Genomic DNA, 25899 nt, shown 5'->3' with positions numbered 1-25899 from the left:
CGACGAGGAACACAAACAAACGCGCGACAGTGTCGCGTAATAGAACCAATCTTTATGTGCAAGGGATCATTTGCAAAAATAAGATCTCTAACCAAACAGCCAACCGGCAAAATTAACCAGTCAAATACTAGCTATGTTTCTCTTGACTGTTAATAAAGTGCATTAATTGCATCACCGCATTTGGCTAATGTTGTTTATTGATATTTAAATTGACTAGACTTAATATGTGCCTGGTAAGCTACAGGGCTATGCTGTTACTTGGCTGCACTGTTGCTAGAGAGGTTTTTTTTTTGCCACAATAAATAAATAAATAAATAAAAACAGACAAACATTTTATAGCATTGATATAAGAAGGACCATAATCATATTTGTAAAAATATGTTCACTCCCATAATGCTGTGCAGTTCAACATTTGACATGTCCACTACCCATATGGGTTAAAATGATGATGGATTTCCCCACAGGGATTAATAAAGTACATTTTAATCATAATCTTAATCTTAATCTTTATGTGAAAAACACAGATATGACATGTAAAAGGTTAAACTATTCAAAAAGTTAATTTAATCAATGAACGCACTGATAAGTGAAGCAAAACCACGTGCACACTTACACTCACATGCAAATACTGTTCAGTAGCAAATGTCTTTATGCATTTTGTTCTGCTAAAAACACACACACACACACACACACACACACACACACACACACACACACACACACACACACAAAAACAAAAACAAAAAACAAAGCCAAAAGGTCAATAGGTCAAATATTAAGAATAAATTCTGCTGGTCTTTCTTTACTGTTTGGCCTCCTACCATGTATTCCCCATTTCCATTACCTGGCTATTATCGACTGTTCCAAGAGGAGCTCAGGAAAGCCCAGTTGGAATGCTGATATGACTATGATATAACTAGCTTTTGTTTTCGTTTTTTGCTCAACTTTAATCTGACCAAACTAAAAAAAAATAAAACAAAAATATGTGCACAGTCGTGGTCAGATGAGGCGCATTCGTCATACAAAAACAATTGGGATCAAATATTTGAAATGAGAGTTTACCAAACCATCCGACAAAAGGGCTTCAACGGGAGTAAAAACTGTAAAACAGTGGAGGAACAAAATACATAAGCTTAAACAGGAATATAGAAAAATAAAAAGACCCAATGGTATGAGTGTAGCTCAGTGAAATGCTTTCCAGTGGTTTGATTTGTGGCTCCCATTGGGGGGGGGGGGGGTCACCACAGCGGATCATCCATTTCCATCACTTCCTGTCCTCTGCATCTTCCTCTGTTATGCCAGCCACCTGTATATCCTCCTTTGCCCAACAGTAGCATAGTTTCCACCGGCACCCTGTTGGCCAACAGTACCGGTGGCAGTCGTCGGTAACGCGGGCCTCGACCAAGCCGGTATGGAAATTTGATTTTTGATCCGCATATTTGATTTGGCAAAGGATTTACGCTGGATGCCCTTCCTGATGCAACACTCCCTATTTATCCGGGCTTGGGACCGGCACTAAGAATGCACTGGCTTGTGCATCCCCAGTGGCTGGGTTAGTGGACATCAATAATAATTATTTTGCAATATTCTGTCTCCTGGTCCTCTAGTCTCACGCCATTCAATAAGATACACTTTTACTTCCTCTTAAATGATAATGGTTTTTCTTCTGAACTAGTAAGATGTTAAATTCTGCATGAAGAAAGGTCTGACCAATGACTTCTAATCAACTGGTTACCTTTTAAAGTCAGTGGGAAAGGATGTCTGATTTGAAACGTCCCCGCACTTTTGAGGAAAGAGAAGGCAGTCCAGGATAAGTATTTTGTAACATGTTAGATAATGAAGTATCACTGCACATCTCTGGCGGAGAGGATATAGTATGTATCAAGTAACACCTTCGCCAAGGGCAGAATCTCCTGTGAAGTCCCAGATGTTTTATTAACTTAAATAAGTTTCAAACATGTGAAATGTTCAAATAATTAATATGAATAGAGAATGAAAATAAGTAGCGAAAAGAAGATGACCAATTTATGCTTACTTTTCAATAAAATAAGAGAAGGCCTTTGTCTTGCTCCTCTGCAGCCTTGCAAAGGTCCATATATAAACAAGTTCAAGTTCAAGTTCATTTTATTGTCATACACATATAAAAAGTACCATGTACCTTCAAATGCAATGAACTGCATATGCCCTGGCAATTTCAGCCCTTAAACTATAGATAAGGAAATAATACATAATAATAAAAAACAATTAATAAGAAACCAAAAATCCCAAAAAATAATAAATCAATGAAAGTTATGTAAGATGTCTACTGTTCAATATTCTGACCGTCTAGGGCAGGGGTGGCTAACCATGTGCCATGGAGAGCCATGTGTATGCAGATTTTCATTCCAGCCGGGCTCCATGCCAGGTGATTTCACTGATTAGCAACCCTTCAACCAAAGAGGAAGAACGTATCAGTGAAATCATCTGGTGTGGAGTCGGGCTGGAATGAAAACCAGCATACACATGGCTCTCCATTGCACATGGTTAGACACTGCTGGTCTAGGGGGTAAAAACTGTCTTTGAGGCAGCTGGTTGGAGCTCTGATGCTCTGTACGCATTGTCCTGAGGGAAGCAGAGAGAACAGACCATGTGCAGGGTGGCTGGTGTCCTCCATGATACTTAGGGCCTTCCTTCTGCAGTGGGTTGTGTAAGTGTCCTGAAGCTGTGGCAGTGCTGTTCCTATGATCTTTGCTGCCATTTTTACTATCCTTCTCAGTTGTTTGTGGTCCTGTTCAGTCAGGTTGCCAAACCACACCAGTATGCTTCCAGTAAGGATGTTCTCTATGGTAGTCTGATAGAAATTGACCAGGGTTTTGGTGGACATCCTGAATTTTTCAAGATATCTCAGAAAGTGTACTCTCTGTTGTGCCTTCTTAATGAGGAGAGAGAGTCTGAGATCTGAATGCAAGGTTGAACTCAATATGCCGACACAGGCAGACTCAAGGCAGAGTTTCAGTAAAACAAGTCCTTTAATGCCAGACAAGACGAGGAGCCAGTAGAGCTGTTGTTAGAAATATTACAGTAATGTAAGCATAGAATAAGTAAAAAAAAAAAAACTTGTCGGGCAATAAATTCATTTTCAGTGGCTTTATAAAGCATCCGTTCTCCATAGAGGTCACCAAGCTTGGGATACACTTTCGCCAGTTCTTTGACAATTGTGCAGGAGTTTTAATGTATATATACGTATATAAACAGTTATTTCACATCAGACACATTAACAGCAGATCACATGTTTAAAATATATAAAGTTTTAACCTTTAACAAAGAAATTAATGACAAAATTCAACACAATATTGTCTCAAAATTCTGAAGGACTTCACCTCAGAATAAGAGCTGTTCAAAGAATAGAAACTGCTTTCTTTCCAAGATCAGCTTGCATTCAACACGTTTCCTGCTAACCTTTAACAACTATTGTGGTGGGTCTTGGGAGGGCACAGAAACGGAGGCTGGCAGTTTTGACAACACCTGCAGATGCAGAAAGTTTCCTTTTCTGTTGTTCTGGTTGTCTCCTTCCGAGCAGCCCTGGAAATGATCTAGGCAATAACGTATTCATCATTTGAGGTTTAAGTTTTTTACACCCTGGGCCATATTTTCTCAGTCTTCATGATAACTGTGTTTTAGTTGTATTCAATCTTTGATTACTTCTTTCACTGTATATTGTATATCTCGAGATAGTTTAGCAGATTACAGCATGTAGTGACATATTATCTTAACTGTGACTGAACAATTATCGAAACACTCAACATATTGTTTAGATTTACTCAGACTTTGTCTGCAATGCCAGATAGGAGATACCAGAGCCTATTGCAGCTATGTTAGAGCCTATGGCAGCACAGTGGCCCAGTGGTTAGCATTGTTTCCTCACAGCAAGAAGACAAATTTCATTGTAAGAATACAATGTAAAAATAAAGTGACTTTCTTTCTTTCTTTCTTCTATTAAAGGGTCCCACATATCTCACTTGGGATTGATGTATACAAATTTAACTCTCCTGTTGTGTTCTGGTCGAATTGCACCGGTTAAAAAGCTTTCTCTCTGAAAAATGTAGTTCATTTAATCTGATTGTCATAAGGTTTCATGGCTTTTTCCACACGGGGCATCTGAACACACAAAATAAATTTTGATAATTCTGATTAAATTTCGGATGTTTTATTTAACATTTGTACACTTGTGGTGTTCCCAGTCAAAACTGACTGGTCATTAGAAATGAATGGGTGGGAATAAAATTAGTGTATAAAATGGAGCTGGGGCACACGCCCATTCATCAGATGGACACACTTCCACTCCTATATATATATATATATATATATATATATATATATATATATGTGTGTGTGTGTGTGTGTGTGTGTGTGTGTGTGTATACGTACACTACCGTTCAAAAGTTTGGGATCACCCAAACAATTTTGTGTTTTCCATGAAAAGTCACACTTATTCACCACCATATGTTGTGAAATGAATAGAAAATAGAGTCAAGACATTGACAAGGTTAGAAATAATGATTTGTATTTGAAATAAGATTTTTTTTTCATCAAACTTTGCTTTCGTCAAAGAATCCTCCATTTGCAGCAATTACAGCATTGCAGACCTTTGGCATTCTAGCTGTTAATTTGTTGAGGTAATCTGGAGAAATTGCACCCCACGCTTCCAGAAGCAGCTCCCACAAGTTGGATTGGTTGGATGGGCACTTCTTTGAGCAGATTGAGTTTCTGGAGCATCACATTTGTGGGGTCAATTAAACGCTCAAAATGGCCAGAAAAAGAGAACTTTCATCTGAAACTCGACAGTCTATTCTTGTTCTTAGAAATGAAGGCTATTCCATGCGAGAAATTGCTAAGAAATTGAAGATTTCCTACACCGGTGTGTACTACTCCCTTCAGAGGACAGCACAAACAGGCTCTAACCAGAGTAGAAAAAGAAGTGGGAGGCCGCGTTGCACAACTGAGCAAGAAGATAAGTACATTAGAGTCTCTAGTTTGAGAAACAGACGCCTCACAGGTCCCCAACTGGCATCTTCATTAAATAGTACCTGTTAGAGCCTGTTTGTGCTGTCCTCTGAAGGGAGTAGTACACACCGGTGTAGGAAATCTTCAATTTCTTAGCAATTTCTCGCATGGAATAGCCTTCATTTCTAAGAACAAGAATAGACTGTCGAGTTTCAGATGAAAGTTCTCTTTTTCTGGCCATTTTGAGCGTTTAATTGACCCCACAAATGTGATGCTCCAGAAACTCAATCTGCTCAAAGAAGTGCCCATCCAACCAATCCAACTTGTGGGAGCTGCTTCTGGAAGCGTGGGGTGCAATTTCTCCAGATTACCTCAACAAATTAACAGCTAGAATGCCAAAGGTCTGCAATGCTGTAATTGCTGCAAATGGAGGATTCTTTGACGAAAGCAAAGTTTGATGTAAAAAAAATCTTATTTCAAATAAAAATCATTATTTCTAACCTTGTCAATGTCTTGACTCTATTTTCTATTCATTTCACAACATATGGTGGTGAATAAGTGTGACTTTTCATGGAAAACACGAAATTGTTTGGGTGATCCCAAACTTTTGAACGGTAGTGTATATATATTTATATATTTTTAAATATATATATAGAAGCTGGATCGCTCAGTAGGTAGGAATGCCAGCTTTTCCGTTGGAGATCGGGGGTTCAAACCCCAGTTGGGATGAGTTTCCAGTAAGAGCCCATGGCTTAGACTCCTACTGCTATACAAGCCAACCACCTCAGACATGAGAGAAAATAGTATGAATGGAGTCATACCGGCTCGGATATTGCCTGTGTTAACAAGGTCCACTTCAGGTATTGGGGGGGACCAGGACAACCTCATGAGAAATGGGCTACTGGAACAAGACATTCAGGGACAAGGGCTGAGAACCTGGAACTTATGGAATGCTATTATAACAGCAGACCCCAGGAAAGGGGCTATAATGAAGCGAATGTGGAAACTATGGACCAGTAGGAGACCTACTTCCACACTGACTCAGAAGCAACTAGTGGCTCAATGCTCCAACATCAATAGAAGGATGCTTCTGTCACAACTTAAGATGGAGAGGCTCCAAGAGGTTGACTATATAGTTCAGCACCCTGGATGGTTGCCCAGTAGGCAGGAGATACCTGAGGCCAGACTCCAACCAGCTGAAACAATCCTAACAGCCATGACAGCTGAAGCTATTGAGGTTCAAATGAGAATCATGGCCAGACTAAAGACTGTCAACCCTCTGGCTCGGCTTCCATGACTCAGTGACAACGTACCATCATAAAGCCTGCTTGCGGTTGTGAACACAGCCCTATGCAACATCTCAACCTCCACCATAACAGTGACCAATGAGCTTGTGTATGCCACTGCATAATCCTGGAGTTGCTTGGGTACAGGATTAAGAACACAGGTCACCAATAGTACCCTCCATGGAAGAGAAGGCTGTAAGCTAAGCTCAAAGCAGCACTGAGAGATTTTAGCCAGTTAACAGAGGTGCAGAAAGGTGTAATGAAAGACAGGTCCTGGTTGAAGAAGTATAGCATGTCCATAAGTGAGGCCCTAGAAACTGCCAAATTAAGGCTCACAGCTCTGGCCACCAGGCTGTAGAGCTACACTAGAGAAGTAAAAGCCAAAAGAGTAAATGGCCTGTTCCTCAAAGAACCATCCAAAGTGTGCTCCCAGCTGCAGAGTAAGAATGGCACAAGGGTAAACCCACCCAGAGCAGAGACCAAACGATACTGCAAGGATATATAGGAAAAGGAAGCATCAACAACACTAATTCTGGTGGATCTAAGAGCAGACCACAGCAATATCCCAGAACAAGAACCAATTACAGTGGCCAACATCCAGTGACGAGTCTGAAACATGAAGAGCTGGCTGAACCGGGCCCTGACATGATTCACACCTGCTGGCTAAAGTAATGGCACTCCATGAATGCCTGGGTACACAGATGAGCCAGCTGATAATATCAGTCTCAACCTGACTGGCTAACACAGGGAGAACAATACTGATCTCCATAAGGGTGCAACACCTTCAAACTACCAGCTGCTAACCTGCCTCTCCACAACATGGGAGTTCTTGTCAGGCATTATAGCAGCTAAGCTGAATGGACACACAAGTCACATGAGTGAAACAGAAAATAATTGGGAACAACGCCAGAGGGTCAAAGCATCAGCTATTTGTTGATAGAGAAGTCACCCAAGACTCTAAGACCGCACCAAAAAAAGAAGAATAAAAGAAAAAAAAACCCAAGCAAAGCCTGGATTGACTACAAGAAAGCATATGATTCAATGCTCCACACAGTTACTGGAGAGCTTGGTGTAGCATGGTTAAAAACGTCATAACCAAAAAATGTTATATAATTACACAAAGTATCACCACATGATTATTATTATTATTATTATTATTATTATTATTATTATTTTCATTGCCAACATTGTTATTTTATGTTATTATATCATCAGGAAACGCTTATAGTAGCCCCTCCTTGTTGTGACGCAATTTCCTGTTAGTAGCCCCTCCCTGTTGTGACGCCATTTCCTGTTAGTAGCTCTAAAACAGGGGTCGGGAACCTTTTTGACTGGGAGAGCCATAAAAGCCAAATATTTCTAAATATATTTCATTGAGAGCCATATAGTATTTTTAACGTATAATAAATTAAATATGTCTTACTTTTAATGCGACTTCTGGTGCTGCATGGTTTTGCTGATGGCCTTGTAGTCTGGTTCATACGTGGTGAGGTTGAGCTTCATGCAGGCGTTGAGGCTTCCATCAGTTAAACGTGAGCGTAGGTTGGTCTTAATGTTCCTCATATGCGAGAAAGACTGTTCACATGCATATGTAGAGCCAAACATGGTCAATACGGCAATACTCACACGCTGCATTGTGTGGTATGTCACAGGAAGCTCGTTCCAAGTTTTAAGAATCAGCTGGTCTTCAGGTTGAAGATTTTTCATTTCTGTCCACTTGTGTTCCCTCGCCAGCTCTGCTCGCTGTCGCGCAAGACTTTCCAACTCTCCATTAAGTGACTTGAACTTACTCATCCACATGTCTGATGCCTTCAGGTCAGCAACTTCCAGCTCAAAGTCTCCGATAGAGACCCCGGGGATGCATGTCAGGTCGATTTTGTCCACTGCACACTCATGTGGATGAGTGATGAACTTGAAAAGACCAGTGCGCGCACGAAATTCTCCAAAACGTGCTTTGAATGACTGCAGGAGATTGAACGTAAAGCCAGCTAGCTGCTGGAGATCCAGATGTTGAGTGGAGTCACTTGCTAAGCATGCATCTCTAAATTGTTGCAGTCTTTCAAAGTGCAGAAGACGACCTGTTTCAATGTCCCTGAGAAAGACTTCCGGCTTGCTTTCAAATGCAAACACTGCTTGTTGAAGGGATGAGATTGTATTTCCAATACCTTGCATTTTCACATTGAGCTGGTTCAGATGGCCAGTTATGTCCACGAGATAGTGAAACTGCAGGAGCCAGTCAGTGTTGTCTAGCTCAGGATGCTTGACGCCTTTCATTTCAAGAAAAGTCCGGATTTCACTCAGGCAAGCTGCAAAACGGCTGAGCACCTTCCCCCTTGACAACCAACGCACGTTGCTGTGTAAAAGCAGACCGGGATAATGATTCCCAACTTCTTCTAACAGAGCTTTAAACTGGCGATCATTTAAAGCTCGGGCAACAATAAAGTTGACCACTCGAATGACCAGAGACATCACCTCACCAAGCTCCTGGCCACACGTCTGAGCGCAAAGCGCCTCCTGGTGCAGGATGCAATGAAAACTTAGGATGGCTCTCTTTTCATGTTCACGGAGAAGCGCTAAAAATCCTTTGTTCTTCCCCAACATACAGGGTGCACCATCAGTACAGACAGAAATAAGTTTATCCATCGGTAGTTCTTTTTCTTTAGCAAACTCCATGAAAGACATGAATAAATCCTCTCCTCTTGTTGTCCCTTTCATTGGCAAAACAGCCAAGCTTTCCTCACGCAGTGTGTCACCTGCAGCATACCTGGCAATGATACTGCACTGAGATAGATGGCTAACGTCTGTTGACTCATCTAACGCGAGAGAAAAGTATGTCCCGGCGTTTATGTCCTTAATTTGTGTTTCCTCGACTTGATTTGCCATCATGATGCTACGATCGTGCACAGTTCTTGCTGACAGGGGCATGTCTTTTATTCGTTTGATTATCTTGTCTTTATTTGGGAAGTCATCAAACAGTTCATTGGCCACATCAAGCATGAATGTTTTGGCATACTCGCCATCTGTGAATGACTTTCCATTCCTTACTATTGCCAAAGCCCCCGCAAAGCTAGCGGAATTCCCGTCACCTTGCTTGGTCCACACGTAGTTGCTGCTGACTCGTCTGCACTCTCCGCTGTAGCTCCTCGCATGCCCTTTTCCTGCTTTCCCCCGCTGGATATTTCGATGCAAATGAAGCATGGTGCGTATCGAAGTGCCGCTTTATATTTGACCGTTTCATCGATGCAATTTTATCATTGCATATTAGACATACCGCAGATCCTGCTCTCTCCACAAATGCAAATTCCTCTGTCCACGCAGCCTGGAATGCACGGTAATCATCGTCTTTTTTTCTTTTCGCCATCTTTTCCGTTACAAGGGTTGAAGCGGATAAACGAGTTGGCTATCTGATAAAATTGATTTCTTCACCTTTACAATGACCCGGACATGCTCGCGAGCCATTGGTTCCCGACCCGACCCACGGGTGACCCGTGACCCGTGAAATTTATCTTCAAAACTAATTTCTGTTTACTTTAAAATGACACAGTATTATTAAGAAATATCACAAGTATTTTAAAATCAGTTCCAAACTGATTTTTTTGAAAAAAAAATAATTTTCAACTCAAAATTGTCTGGGAGCCATATGCCGTCACCGGAAGAGCCATATATGGCTCGCGAGCCATAGGTTCCCGACCGCTGCTCTAAAACATATGTCCCCCCTGACTTCTGCCTCTTTCCCGCTTTGGACATGTAGAAGGAGGTATGTGTTCATTTTGTCTGCCCCTGTAATGTATTTTATCCATTCCTAATGTGTCTTATGTCTAATGTGGGTCCTGATTCTTGCGTAGGCTACAGCAGGAGATGATGTGACGTTTTCTGAAACCTGTCCTGTTTTGTTTATATGCGACAGAATACAGATCCCATGCATGAGAGAAGTTGTCCTGTCTTTCCTACACAACGCAATCAAAAAGTACACCGGTCACATTGGCACGATACAAAGCCGGCAGGACACTAATGGCCTTCATCAAGAACTCAATGTGGCAATGGAAAGCAACACTAGAGGCCAACTCAAAGACAATCACACAGGTAACCATCAAAAGTGGCATATAGGCAAGTCAAGTGAAGTCAATTTTATTTGTATAGCCCAATATCACAAATTACAAATTTGCCTCAAGGGGCTTTACAACAACACAACATCCCGTTCTTAGAGCCTCACATCAGATAAGGAACAAGTCCCTAAAAAAAACAACAAACCCCCCCAAAAACCTTTAACAGGGGGTGTTTCGTGTTCTCATGAATGACGCAGGGTTAGTATTCATAACCTGGTTTATTAACCAACACGACGAGGATGCAATAAGACGACATACGTGTAGCTGGCATCCAGCACTATCGCTTCGCGGGCCCTCACCCGGTAACCTGTATAACTGAGTGTTCCTCAGTACGGTGTCTGCAGTGGCTCAATAACATCATCAATGATCTACATCCCCCTTTCTTAGCTCATGCTCATACCATAACAAAACCATGTTGTCAAGTCGCAATACTTACTGAATAACATATATTGAACAAACCTTCGAATAACATACATTAAATAACTGTTCAATAATCACTGAGTGAGAATTATCAAATGCAAAGAAAACAATTTGCCCTTAATGAATAATATGAAAATAGTTGTCTTAGCAAAGCATATAGTTATACTTTAACACAAAATTAGGTCTTTTATATGTGAAGATACCTGAAACGACCTTCAAATTTTGAGCTGACAAATTGACTCAATCTTTATACTTAGTGTAAACTACTAGTAAGACACATTAGTCCCTAGCTAACGAGTCTGACCCTTTAGCCGAGCGGTTAGTGATGTCGCCTTGTGGTGCAGTACACCCCATATCGAATCCCGCACCGGGCAAGAAAATAACCGGTTACATTAGGATTTGGCTTTCTGACACGATCATAGCGTGTTGTGTACAGACTTCCAGTTGTCTTAGCAGGTAGCACAGCTGTAGGTGTTTTCATATGTGACTGTTCGGTGTCCAGTGTGTTATGTGACCCTTTTACTGTCCTGACATTCACAGTCGTCTGGGTAGTGCTGTGCTGGAGCAGCCTCGATAACATCAATGACACAGTCACTGATCTACAGGGGGGAAAAAAATAGGAAGAAACCACAGGGAGAGCAACAGAGGAGGGTTCTCCCAAGATCGACAACGTGCAATGGATAATAATAATGTAGCGAATTCGGTGGGTAACCACAGGAACTGTCGCAGCCGGGACGCGAACCCGTATCTCGGCAACCCCTCGGCTGAAGGGTCCGGCCCGTTATCCAAGGGCTAACGTGTCTACTTCCATGCACGTTAATAAATCAATCTTATACAGCGCTTTTCTAACACTTGGTCGCTTCACAATAAACGGCGGTGAAACAAGACAACAGATAAACATAGCACAAACATATAGGGGTGTATGGGAAGGGGGCGCTATGAGAGGGAGAAGCGGCAGCCACACACGACGCCAGCAGTACTCTCAGACTTAAACACATACAAAAGGGCAAGAAAAACAAAAAACAGCAGCACTGTAGACGTTGATTTTCTGTAGGGGTTTACTCCCGTAGCCTATTCCTCTCCCGAGGTATCCACTAGGCGGTGGCACTATTTAACCATAGCTGGGGGCTGGTTCGTGGGCATCAGGGAATATCCACACACCAGTGGGCCTGCGTACCGCACATCTAGGGGCCAGAACTTCTCCGAGTCCCTTGTAGTTCAGCCTGGGTCCAAGGTGTACCCAGTTACCGTGTGTCGCCACGAGGAGGCAGTACATAGGACTTGCTGTTGGAGAGGCTATGCACTGGTGGAGAGAGACGTAGGTGTTCGGCTCTCCTGTTCACATTTCTGCAAGCCAGTGGTGAAGGTTGAGAGTGAGACGTGACAGACACACAACACTACACTAACACACTAGACGCGTCACAACAAACCCACTTCTTACACAAGAATGTCAGACACATTATTGTGATTTTGTGGATATTGTCTTTACATAATTTATAGAATACAACATTGGAAGAGGATAACAGAATTGTAATGGAATTATAAAATATATGAAGAATATGATGAGAAGGATAACAAGCAGAGTCCAGATGCCACTGGACCAGCCCAGGACCCGAGCCACGCTACCAGCACCACCATGTTAAAAAAAAATTGTCACACAGCTTAGTGAGAGAAGGATAAAACATTGAAACATGATAACAAAATTATAGATTTATAAGATACATAAAAAGAAAATGTGATGAGGGGGATGCCAAGCAGTGTCCAGGTGGCGACCACCATCACCCTGGAGACCTGGGAGGAGGACAGACTGCACGTGCACACAAGGGAGACTCACATCACACCATTCACACAGAAAAAGAGAAAGGAGAAGACAACATTGAGAGAGAGAAAAGACATGTGAGAGAAGAGAACAGTTTGCAAATCAATACGTTAAAGAGAAAGAGAAAGGAGAAGACATCACAGAAAAGGAGAAGACATCACAGAAAAGGAGAAGCCATCACACAGAAAAGGAGAAGACATCACAGAAAAGGAGAAGACATCATTGAGAGAGAGAGAGGGAGAGGGAGAGAGAGAGAGAGAGAGAGAGAGAGAGAGAGAGAGAGAGAGAGAGAGAGAGAGAGAGAGAAAAGACATGTGAGAGAAGAGAACAGCTTGCAATAGTCAATACATTATAACCTCGTCGGCAGAACAGTGGTTGGTAAATTCATTGAGACAGAAACCAACCCACCATGCAGTACAGGTTGTGAAGCATTCAACTTAAAGGCAACTAATTGTAGGCTAAGGCAAAAAAGATGAGTTTTAAGTCTGGATTTAAAGGACTCCACAGACTCTGCTTGTCTGATGGCAGCAGGCAGGTTATTATATTATATATACCGAGGTGATGCACTATCCCCCCTGCTTTTCTGCATAGCCCAGAACCCCCTCAGCCAGATCATCTCAAGGAGTGGATATGGGTACAGTTTCAGAAGTGGACATGTCTGTGAATTTTCTCATTCATCCAGGTCATGGTTATCCAAAGGAGTTGAATCAAGTGCAACCGGACTTGGTATATATCTATATATCTTTTTCTGTATACGTCTTCACGGATATATACCAAGTCCAGTTGTACTTGATTCAACTCCTTTGGATTTCAGAAGTGGAGTTACCATCAACCACCTCCTGTACATGGATGACATCAAGCTGTATGCCAGGAATGACTTGCTGATCCACCTAACCAGGATCTACAACAACAATATTGGGATGTCATTTGGACTGGACAGGTATGGTTGAATGGTGGTAAAAAGAGGAAAGGCGGTGATGACTGAAGGGTTTGAATTGCCAGACGGCAGGATAACAGACATACAGGACAGTTACAAGTACCTGGGTATTCTGTCTGGAGCTGTGCATTACCATGAGTGGAATAAATAATAATGAAATGAAAATTCCACAGGCAAATGGAAACCATGAGGAGGCAGAAAGGAGGCCCGCTACAAATACCTCCAGAGAGTGAGGCAGGTCCTGAGGAGCCAGCTGAATGGGAAAAATAAGATCCAAGCCATCAACACATATGCCCTACCAATCATCAGATACCCAGCTGGAATAATAAACTGGCCAAAGGAGGAGGTAAAAGTCACAGATATCCGGACACGGAAACTCCTCACAAGACATGGAAGGCTCCAACCGATGTCCAGCAGCCTGAGACTGTATGATAAGTGAAAAGATGGGGGCCGAGGGTTAGGGTTTCATCCAGGATGAAACAAGGAACATCCGAAAGTACATCAGAAAGAGGACCCCCGGGATGAACTGCTGAGTGCGTACCTCAGGCAGCAGAAGACAGAGAGTGGGGTGGAAGAATACGAAGTATCATGGAGGACTAAGCCCCTCCCTTGGATGTACTATCGACAGATATAAGAGTTGGCTGATATCGAGAAATCCTACCGGTCGCTAGAAAAGGTTGGACTGAAGGACAGCCCAGAGGCTCTGATCATAGTGGCGCAAGAACGGGCACTCAGGACCAGATCAGTCGAGGCAAGGATCTACTAGACCATACAAGACCCAAGGTGCAGGCCGTGCAAAGACACCCTTGAGACAGCTCAACTCTCCGCCAAAGGTGGTTGAGAATGGCTGAGCTAAGATCCTGTGGGACTTAAAGTTCCAGACTGACAAGCACGTGCTGGCTAACCAACCAGATATTGTGGTGGTCGACAAGGAAAAGAAGGCAGCAGTAGTGATCGATGTAGCAATCCCGAGCGACGGCAACACCAGGAAGAAAGATCATGAGAAGCTGGAGAAATACCAAGGGCAGAAGGAATAACTAGATCGGACGTGAAAGGTGAAATCCAGTAGTCCCAGTGGTAAATTGTGTTTTGGTGATGTTGTGTTCATGATTTTATTATTGTTGTGTTGTTTGGGGGTTCGACTCAGACTAAGTAGACGACAATTTTACTGACTGGCTGACTGTAGGACCGTAACTTAGACCGACGTCGCCAGTTGCGCCCGGTCGAAGAAGGGAATTTCCCCCAAGGTTCGCAGTCACTGGCAGGGGCCCGGAGAGGTCCTGGGCTGGCTGTCTCAGGTGGTGCACTGGGTGCGCATGCCCGGCCAGGGGCCCATGGAGGTGCTGCACCAGGACAGACTCTCCCCATACCGCCCCCTTGCTCCGACTGTTTTTGGGGCTGGGGGTGACAGTAGCACGCCATACCATGCCTCTCCCCCAGTAGCACGCCACGCCATGCCTCCACGCCCCCAGAGAGGCATGGCGTGCCTCTCCACCAGTAGCGCTTCCTGTGAGCCCCAGGTGGCCTGTTCGCCAGTGACAACACCCTGGACATTTGAGGGAGTATGTATTGGAAAATGGGGTCGTTGAGGACAACTGACCCCTCAGGTGGGGGCTATGTAGTGACCGGAGGATGTGGTCGCTCTGACTGTTGGCGGTTCTGCGCTGGGGGAGCGCAAAGGCTGATGGGACTGTTAACGTTCAGGATAAAATTGTGTTTTAATGATGTTGTGTGGATGTTTTTGTTATTGTTGTGTTGTTTGTTTGGAGGTTCGACCGGGACTAAGTAGACGACATTTTACTGACTGACTGTCTGACTGTAGGACCGTGACTTAGACTGACGTCGCCAGTTGTGACCTCGGGGAGGGAGGGGGGGAGGCCATTGTGTTGTAGTTTTGGTTAGTGTGTAAATAAAAGAGCACTCGCGGGGTCGTGCTGTGTATGGGACATGGGAGCTGCCATTCATAGATCTCTGCCTCTCGACTCCTTCCACGCCAGCTCGCCACAGTATGTTTATACTTGGCACTATAGGCCACTGTGCACGTTATTGTAGGCCCAGTTTAATATGCAACACAATTTTATACAATATATGTATGAGGGGCTCCCTGCTCCGTCTCTTTTTCAGCTAAGGGGTCCTTGGCCTGAAAAACAGTGAAGACCCCTGATCTAGATTAAAAAAAAGAGCCACTCTATCGCCCTCCAGTGACTGGTGCGCCGCCATCCATTTCCGCTCCGCGGGCTGGGTTAAACAGTGTCTTCCAGGTAAGAGCCAGTATAAATGTCAGCCACCCAACAGGAGGAGGCCAATCGGATCACCCAGTCCTCCCTGAGTTGTCGAACAACTGCTATATGATTCCCGTCGTGTTTACGGCTAGCAACCCAGAAAGATGCCACAGAAAACGCTGGGATCCATTGTAGGTCTGCTGTGTGCTGGGACGTGTCTAGTGCAGGTAAGCCGTAGCTAGCGCTCCGTGGCTCGGCCGTCTGTTTCAGTTGAGCCCGGGGATCGTTCCGGGGAGCAGGCCTTCTATTGTGTTTTTTTGTTTTTTTTTTGTTCGCACTACAAAGGATACTGGGCACAGTTCGCCAGCTAAACTTCGCATGACGTCAGTCTGTCGATAAGTCTATCGTTGGTATTTGGGTAGTTTTCAAGTTTTCCACGTTTATTGTTCGAACTGAGACTTTCGCTTTGGATTAAGGATTTAAAGAGTAGCTATTTGGCAAGTATTACACAGGCGTGCGTCGTGTTTATCATAAGGCTGAGTTGGTGGCTAGTGAGGCAGGGCAGCACAAAGATAGTTTAAGGTTAGCCTGTTTGAATCTTTTCTCCGCTTGCATTTCATGATACGATTCTTGCACGGGTAAATAACGTCATGCTAGGGCATTAGATACATCCCATATGCTGTGTTTGTATTAAATTACCTTGACTTTAAGCGGTGACTTGCAATGTTGACTTTCAAACTGGTAGCTCCTAACGTGTCTGCAGCTGGTGACTTATTTAAGAGTTAAGGCTTGACATTGGCGTTAGAAAGATAGCACGACGCTAACCAGGATTTTTCCTTTTATCTCGGTTGTGGGTCATGAAAACACGAATACATAACACTCAAGCGACAAAAAGCACAGGTGGAAATCAAACGATTGTATGAAGTCACTCTTGCTTGAATATATACATACAGTCTTGCATTGTTTTGTGTCAGTTCACTTTGCTTGTTTATGTGTGTTAACATTCAAATGTGTGTGTGTGTGTGTGTGTGTGTGTGTGTGTGTGTGTGTGTGTGTGTGTGTGTGTGTGTGTGTGTGTGTGTGTGTGTGTGTCCAAGGGAAAGGAGTTCTGTTTGGGGGTAAACAATGACCAGTACCGCTGCGAAATGGGGTACTGTTGTGGGGAGACAAAGTGCTGCACCTACTACTATGAGCTGTGGTGTAAGTTCTCATTCTTTTCAAATTCTTAGTTCATATTATGTTCATCTCTGTTCATATCTCGGACCAGCTGGGTATTTTGACACCCTCCAGCAGTTGTTTTACGGAGGTAAAATCACCATCTCTCTAATTTTCTATCCTATTTATTTCAGCATATTTCAGTGTCTTGTGACAGTCACTAGCATTGCCTAATCTGTAAAATTACATTAGTATCATCTTGAGCAAGAAGCTACTAGGCCAAATATTGATAAAAAAAAAAGAGTAATGCGATTGGAATAATGTGCTGGTTGGTTAGGAACTGTGAACCAATATTAATTTCTGAAAAAGGCAAAGATCGGGTCATTTATTTTTGTTAGTACAGTTATTATCCTTACACGACTAGAATAAAGGTATACTGATTTAGTATTTAATAAGTTAGGGCTTCATTGCCATTTACTTCCACTATGGACCACTTTCATTCATAAAACCAACGTTTTTGAAAATAATAATTTAAAATGGTGGCGTAATAGTGGTAAGACAAGTCAGCTTACATTTTTTGTATAATTAGGATATGTGAATTCTCAGAACTTGTGAATAGTGATATAATTTCTTGTAATTAAAATGAGTTATCAACAGTTTTGAATGGATGTTTTCCCAAATTCTCTTTTACAAATTATTCTTTCAACCCTTAAATTCAAGTTCAGCATTGAATTTTTGTCTAAGTCACCTGGGCTGTCATGACAGTTACCAAGGGTTGTTATGCCCAAGGAAAATACACAAAGGGTAAACTCAGATCAGTCTTCTATTAAGGCAGCATAGAAGGTCTTTGGATAGTATGCTTACCTTATCGTAAAACTACTTTTCTGAAGGGAACAGTACCAAAGGGAATAACTAATATAGTCTGTGCATTAACCTAAGGCCAAAGTTGGTCAAGTTTATTTGTGAAGGCCTAAATCATAGTTGCAGTATCAGAGGACTTTCCATTCACACAGTGAGAAATGGATAGATACACTAATCGATAATTAAAATATGTCCCAGAATAGTGCCTAATACAGTTGAATTAATTTCTGATAGATTTCCTAAAATATTAATTAAATCATTAAAACTGAAAGAAATGTAATGTCACAAAACAGTTAGAACATACTGAAGGAAGAATTAAGTTTGTGATTCGATGTATTTTGCTGATCACATTTAACACTTACACATAAAATCATAACTTGCATGTGGTGCTGATATAGCAAAAATGAAACCATGGAATATTGATAGATATTGATAGTCTTTTGTGGTGCCACTATTCATTATTTTCAATAGTATTGTTGTATTACCGGCACAAGTATTTGTCAGTTACCTGTTGTTCATAAGGGGGAATTCAGCTGACCTCTAGTGATGATAACACTACACTGAACCCCTATCCTTTCACAGGGTTCTGGCTGGTTTGGACCCTGATTATCATGCTAAGCTGCTGCTGTGCCTACCGACACAGGAGGGTTAAAATGCGTCTGCAGCAGGAGCAGCGGCAACGTGAGATCAGCTTGATGGCTTATCAGGGAGCCTCCAGCTCCTTCATCTCCCCTCCACCATTCAACCTAAGTGAGTAGTGTGACACAAATGTGAAGAGGTTAAAAGTTATCTTTGAAAATGGTTACATTATATATCACAGAAAGTTGAATGAGTTTATCTGGACACAACATTATTGAGAGAGAAATGTTTCATCATTCATCTAAGTGACCTCTTCGGTCTCAAGTGACTGCAGGTATCCTCACCCTTATATAGTACAATACAGTGGCACAATGACCAAAAACAATGATCGGTTTCATATGTAAAGTTGACAAGAGCATTAACAAGAGTTTCAATGTGTGAGCAATGTGTACACAGGATTTGGGAATGGTTGCAATCACAGCATTGTAAGGTGGCGACAGATGTATTCTTAGGTCCCCCCCTCGGTTCAGGAATTGTTGTTCCCTCTTCAACGTTGATGGCCTTGTTGACTCCCCATTCAAACCAGCATTCCTCCCTATCAAGGATGTGCTCATCCTCATCCTTGAAAGAGTAGCCACTGGCCTGTAGATGGGTGTAGACTGCAGAGTCCTGGCCTGATGCGTTAGCTTTTCTGTGTTGTGCCATCCTTTTGGCCAGCGTCTGTTTGGTTTCCTCGATGTACAATTCATGGCAATCATCCCGGCACTTAACAGCGTACACTATATTGCTCCATTTGCGCCAGGAGACCTGATCCTTGGGGTGGACCAATTTCTGGCACAGCTTGTTTTGGGGTTTGAAGGCTACTGGGATGCAGTGTTTGGAAAATATGCATAAACTGTTCCGACACTCCCGCTACATCCGGAATCACCACTGCTTTACGCTTAGGCAGCTGTTGTCCTTCTCCTGTCTTTGATCGGCTGGTGCACTAATTCGGGGTCTTCCTGGCTTTGACAAACAGCCAGTTAGGATAACCACACTTAACCAAGGCCTGGTTAATGTGGGATTTCTCCCCTTCCCCAGCTGCTGTGTCAGTAGGGGCATTGTCAGCTCAGTGGTACAGTGTCCTGATGACTCCTAATTTGTGCTCCAGTGGATGATGAGAGTCAAACCTTAAGTACTGATCAGTATGTCTTGGTTTACGGTAAACATCAACAATCAAATGTCCCCTATTACAAATTGCAATTTCACAGTCTAAGAAGGCTAATCTGTCATTTTTCACTTCCTCCCTGGTGAACTTGATGTGGTTGTCCACAGAGTTAGTGTGGTCCGTGGACAACCACATCAAGTTCACCAGGGAAGATATGAAAAATGACTGTGAAATTGCAATTAGTGATTGGGGACATTTGATTGTGGCAAAATGGCATGTTTTATTGAGAACAATTATATAATTTGGCCGCTAAAAACCCGTAAACAACGTGATCAATGACGTCATAAGCAGTGCTAAGATCATATAGAGCCAGACTGTAGGACTCGCTTGTCTAAAATAAATTCATTTGTAAATCTTGATAGGCATGTCATATGTATAGACAGAAATTATTTCAAATTAGTCGCATCAGCTTTGTAACAATTTAATTTCTTTGCAAACTGTTTTCTGTAACAGTATAGACACAACCTGTATGTGAGTTTAGAAATATTTTTGACATTTTCTAGAATAAAAGTGTCCAGTTAGAAATTTCAAGCCAATTTTTTGAAGTGTTCAAACAAACGTAAATCGGCATGTTTTCATCAGTTAGTGTTGTATGAAAAAAACATGTCATGCCTCTGTGCATGCATGAGATGATAGATGATGATGAGATGATGTATCAAGAATGTTGATAATGGTTTCTTTGCAACAGCAGCTAATAAATGCTAACTTGTTAACAGAGTTTTCAAGAATACTTGTTATTGGAGGAGTTATTGTAAATGTATTTCAGCTGTATCTTGTCGTATTACATGGCGTCCATAGATTAGGGTGAGGAAATGTTGTGGGCAATATTACAATGGTTGAAACTAGGGCTGACTTGAATGCTTCGAAGCCTTCAATCATTGCCATGGTAATCGACGACAAAATCTGTATTCGACCCCCCCGGAGACCGTAAATGACAGTTGGCAAAAGGCAACGCTGTTCAATGTCTGCTGTTGTGACGATGACTGTGACTTGTTCTGGGAGGTTGCTGTGATCTGCAATTAGGCCCACCAACCACTGGGCATTGGAGTTGTGTGATGCCTCCTTCTTGCTCAGTCTCAGCTCTGGGTGGGTCTGCTCTTGTGCCATTGTTCCCCTGCAGCTGAGAGTACTTTCTGGATAGTTCTTTGGAGAACAGGCCATTTATTCTCTTGACCTCTGCTTCTCTGGTTTATCTCTTTAGCGTAGTAGCCAGAGTTATGAGTCTTTGTTTTGCAGTCTACAGGGCCTCACTTATGGCCAACTTGCTGTACCTCTTTTTCAGCCAGGACATGTCTTTCGTTACTTCCTCTTGCACCTGTTAGCTAGCTAAAATCTCTCCAAGCTGCCTTGATCATGGCCTCCAACCTTCTCCTCTATGGAGGGTACTCTCTGTGGCTTGTAATCTTAATCTTGTACCAAGCATCTCCAGGATTACTGTTGCATTGTCATATACAAGCTCATTGGTTTTTTTTGGTGATTTTTGTAGTGGAGATAGTGAGCAGAGCTGTGTTAACATCTGCTCGCATCTCTTCTGATGGGACTTTGTCAGTGACCTGTGGGAGTCGGGCGAGGACGACTATGTTTAGTCTGGCCATGATTCTCATCTGTAGCTCTGTGGATTCAGTTGCCGTTGTTGGTAAGGTTATGTCAGTTGGGTCTTTAACCCTGTGCTCCTGCCTCAGGGGCAGCCCTTTGTCTCCATGCTGCTCTCCATGCTTTTGAGTCAGATGGCCATTCTGTTGGAGCCTCTCAATCTCTAGCTGTGATAGGCCTAGTTCAGACTGCAGGCAAATCGACCGACTGTCCGTACTATTATTTGCAAGTGTTCAGATGTGTGTCCAGACATCACCAACCTGTCTGCATGGGTTGCTGTGGTAACAAAATAGGCGTGAGTAATTACGTACACTAGTGATTCGGTTTATCAATGTGGAAGTATGAGAAGTGGAGACCCATCATTTACAATCCCGCTGTCAGGTCACGGTGCAGAACTCCTCCATCGCACCAGACAAACTCATCAATGGAGGAGGCTGGTATACATTGAGATGTTCCGTGCTGCAGTCCTGTTGGGCACTCTGGATTTGACGTCGTCGTTGTGTTTTGACGAGTGACGAGAAAGACAGTTTGAAATCCGATTTGGGTGGCCACAGCATCCAGACTGAGATGCATCTGTAGAAATCCAATTGGAAACACATTTCAAACCACCTCCAAATGTGGTTTAGATCCTATTTGCAAAAATCACATTTCATGTTTTTTTGTTTTTTGTCCAGACTTTCTAAAATCAACCTGGATACGCAAAAAAAATTGGATTTGGGCTGGCAGTCTGAACAAGGCCATAGTAGCGCCCTTCTATTGATGTTTGAGTATTGAGCTACAATTTGCTTCTTGGTCAGTGTGGATGTTGCAACACTCAGTCAATCCATGTTCTCAGTCCGTGTCCTTGCATGTCTGTCTTTGTGTGTGTGTGTGTGTGTGTGTGTGTGTGTGTGTGTGTGTGTGTGTGTGTGTGTGTGTGTGTGTGTGTGTGTGTGTGTGTGTGTGTTAACATATAAGGTGTATATTTTCTTATGGACAGTGATTAATCAAAGAGACTTTGTGCTAATGGCATATTGGTATGACAAGATAAAAAGGCATAATTTTAGCATCTTTGCTACCATCAAACCAAGAAAATAACACATTCTACGTTGATTCAAAACAATAAAATTCATTCATAGTTTTACGGGGGGTGATTGTTGCGTTGGTGCTAGCTATATCACGCTTGGTAATGAGGATGAGTGTTACCTGATGAACAGACTTAAGATATTTTTATGGAGATCATGCTATTTGGGCTAAAGCTTGTGTATTTGTTGACTTTCAGGATTCTGGAATGACTGCAAGCTTCCTGACTATGAAGAGGTAGTGGGCCATCCCCCGACACCTCCTCCACCATATTCTGAAATCCCTCCTGAGACCACTCCATCCCTCCTTCTCTCAGCCAGCCAGTCAGAAGCTGCCTTGGTGCTTGAAACCCCAGCAGAGGATGGGCCTCATGCTTCAGGGTCATCGACAGATCAGGAAGTGGTGGCAAGACCCAGCCAAACGCAGCATCTGTCAGGAGACGACACACTTGGCGCTTCCTTTGTAGCAACAGAAGAGGAGGAAGAGGTTGTTACCCGGCGCCGGCATGTGACGGGTGATTCAGGGATTGAGGTGTGCGTGTGCCAGCTGGATGTAGATGAGAGCTCAGGGCTTGAGGAGGAGAGCGATGAGGAGCAAAGAGTATGCCAGGTTGGTGGGGGAGACTGTTGCTCTGGACGTCAGCAACACACCTTCAGACACAAAGAATGCACCACTGAGCCCCCAACCCAGACCCCCAGCACTAGCACTGGAGACCACATGGTCTGATCTCTAGCCTAGCCTTCCAACCAACTAACCAGCCAACCATTCTGGCTTACTGTTGATGCTGCTGGGCTTGTTTTTAGATAGTCATACACGAGAGTTGTTATCATCATCATCATCACTGCAACTGTGTTGTTTTGTTGTGTCAGCTATCATTTTGACATGGAAATGATGATGAGGATGATAACAAACTCAACAGTTTGCTTAGAAAATACAAATAACTCATTGTGTGGATAACTTTGTGGTTTAGTTCTTCAATGTTTGTGGATGGTTCCTAAATGTTTTTTTCCCCCCATGGAGCAACAAGCAAACATATGTTGATGTTCTCATTTAGAATGTGTATGGGCTCAAGTTAGGTTGCCCAGGCAGTAGAGAGAGGGACAATAAAACGATTGTGATTGAAAGCAGAACTGTTTCCCCAACTTCTTCTCATCCTGTCTAAGGCACTGCCATCCCTGTTTCCCCTCTCTCATGCTCTTCCCTGGTAGTTTTTGGCCATTCATTCATCTGACATGTTACATTTGATTGAATGGCCAGCTAATAGTATACCTTTATGGTCAACAACACACACCTCCCCTTGCTACTACCACCAAACGGGGGTCAAAAACACAAAAAAAATGCATCCCCCTTAGATCCAAGACTAACTGGACAACAACATCACATCATCTCTCATTTTCCTAGGGCTTTCTGTCTTTTGTGTGTGTGTCATTTCCATACGCATGCGCATTCGTGTGTGTAATCTAGGGCACAGCTGCAGGGTGATGTCAGAGTTTAGTGTTTTCCTTTATGGAGTCTTAAGGAGTTTTTACAGTCCTTGAGACTTTTGTATTGTTTACACATCCTCTATACCTGTTATTAATATGTAGTCTGTATCTGGGTGTGCCAAATGGATTCTAAAGAACCGAATCGCCCCTTTTTGCGTTTTTACGCACTGCTGTTTGCTGCATTCTGTAGTGTTTTTTTGTTTTTGTTTTTTCAAAGCACACAATGCAAAGCAGATGAGTACTGGGGAGACGGAAGGTTGGTCTGTAGTCATCTAATTTCAAAGATGGCACTTGTTACTATACTTCATAATGAAAGCGTTCATGTTTTAAGACTAGTTCTAGAAAACAAAACAAAAAAGATAATTGCGTGTGTGCTGCTTTACTTGAACTCTACTACAGCATGTGAATTGTGGATTAGAGGAAAGGAACGCTTACTGTTGGGGGAGAATGGTGTCTGTCTGTCGAGGCTGTGACAAACTTTGGAATGAGTAGGAAAAACATTGACAACATTTGGTAATGGTGATGGTGTCTGTAGTTTCTAGCTTTTGGACAGTGCTTTTTCCTCATACTGAAGGGATTTCATTTGCTGTCGTTGGTCGAGATCCACAACCTTTGAAAACAGGTCTGGAAGATCTGGTTGCAAAGCATGTTGGCATTTCATCTTGCATTAACATATACTTTTTCTTTATCTAGATAATATATCCAGATACAGATTGCATCTTAATAGCAGATGTTACTGGGGTCTTTGAATGCAACGTTGGGAAGACCAGAAAACAGGAAGTGGACAGGGGAAGAATAGTCGCCTTTGTTCGCTTCCTAACTCTTTGAAGTTAGCCTCAGTAGCATTAACCCACCCACTTCCCAATTTCCCCCTCTTACCTGACTGCATGGTATTAAGTGGTAGACTCCACTCATATGATATGTTGCTATGTCACACTTACATCCAAGAACAAAATAACCATTTTGGTTGTTCTATCCAGTTGTCTACAAATCAGTTTCTTTGAAGCTATGTTTTAGCAATAGTGCATGGGTGGGGTCAGAGGACACTGCTCCTTATCCTACAGAGAGGTGTGTTGTCGACATATTCAAGATGAAGGAGGACCTTGCTTTTTCTTTTTATTGCAAAACATTTTCTATGAAGTCAATACAGCTATGACTTGAGTCACAAAGCTGTTGACTAGGAGCCCATGGAACGAGTACTATTGAGTGAAAGAGGTTTTATGGCAGTATAGAAGGGTGGCGTCTTGTACAGTATGTATAATCTATAAAGTGCCCTTGTGCCTGGTGGAATATATTCACTAACCAACAGGCTTAACACCATTTGATTAACAAGGAAGAGCACTAGTAATTTGCATGAGGCATGGACTTTTGTGTTTGTGTTTAGATTAGCATTTATTTACATGGTCAAAATAGTTAAATAATTTGAAATTACCTTAGAATTTTGACAAACTCTTGCAGCAAATTGTACTGCCCCCCCCCCCCCATCTGTCATCTGTTTCCTTAACACGACACCATCTACAAAGGCCACTAGACTCAGTACCCTGGTGTGAGGGCTGGAGAATTGACCAGGGTTTAAGTATAGATGCCCTGGTCTAGTTTCATCATGTTGTTGTGACTATATAAGCCATGCTATACTGTTGGGAAGCTAGCTAGCTAGTACAGTCTTTGCTTGCCGTGGCCTCTGTAGCACTCACCAATGCCAGAGATTTGCAGTGGTATTTTCCATTGGCAGTGGAGGAAGGGTGCACAGGGGAATTGAAGTGGGTGAGGGCTCTGCTGCTCAGTGCAGTCAGTGTTAGCACAGCTGCATATTTTGTTGTGACTACTGCATGCTCCTCTGTGATGTGTTGGTTGTCCTGAATGTGTTTGGAAGCATTGTGGTAGTAGTGGGTATAATCAGATAGGGAAACCATAGCAAAGCCCCGACAGGTTTTTGTGTACTTCTTGTGTGCTTTTTGGTTTGAAGAACTGGGTCAGGCAAGCATTAAGTGACTGATGAATCCACTATTCAATGTTTGGCAATGACGATTGTCTCCTTAATATGTTCTGATGTATCAGAAAAGAAAATATGGTCAAAAAGTCAGTGTGCAAGAGTACACAATGAAAATACCGCTTTAGTTTGCTCATTAATGAAATCATTCTGCAGGACCTGGAACTACTGGCATCCTAATGTTTTAGAGCCAGG

General features: G+C 42.8%; 1 protein-coding gene across 1 annotated transcript; it reads left to right on the top strand.

The window, feature by feature from the left end:
- Positions 1-15798: 15798 nt before the first annotated feature.
- Positions 15799-23654, top strand: wbp1 (WW domain binding protein 1). Its single transcript, XM_056291078.1, has 4 exons — positions 15799-16000; positions 16871-16973; positions 18372-18539; positions 22430-23654. Exons 1-4 carry the CDS (start codon positions 15938-15940, stop codon positions 22954-22956), a joined length of 861 nt encoding a protein of 286 aa, XP_056147053.1. The 5' UTR covers positions 15799-15937; the 3' UTR covers positions 22957-23654.
- The last annotated feature ends 2245 nt before the right edge of the window (positions 23655-25899 follow it).

This window comes from Lampris incognitus, chromosome 12 (genome assembly GCF_029633865.1).
Source record: "Lampris incognitus isolate fLamInc1 chromosome 12, fLamInc1.hap2, whole genome shotgun sequence".
NCBI classification, from domain to species: Eukaryota; Metazoa; Chordata; class Actinopteri; order Lampriformes; family Lampridae; genus Lampris; species Lampris incognitus.
This window is presented reverse-complemented; position numbering and strand designations above follow the sequence as displayed.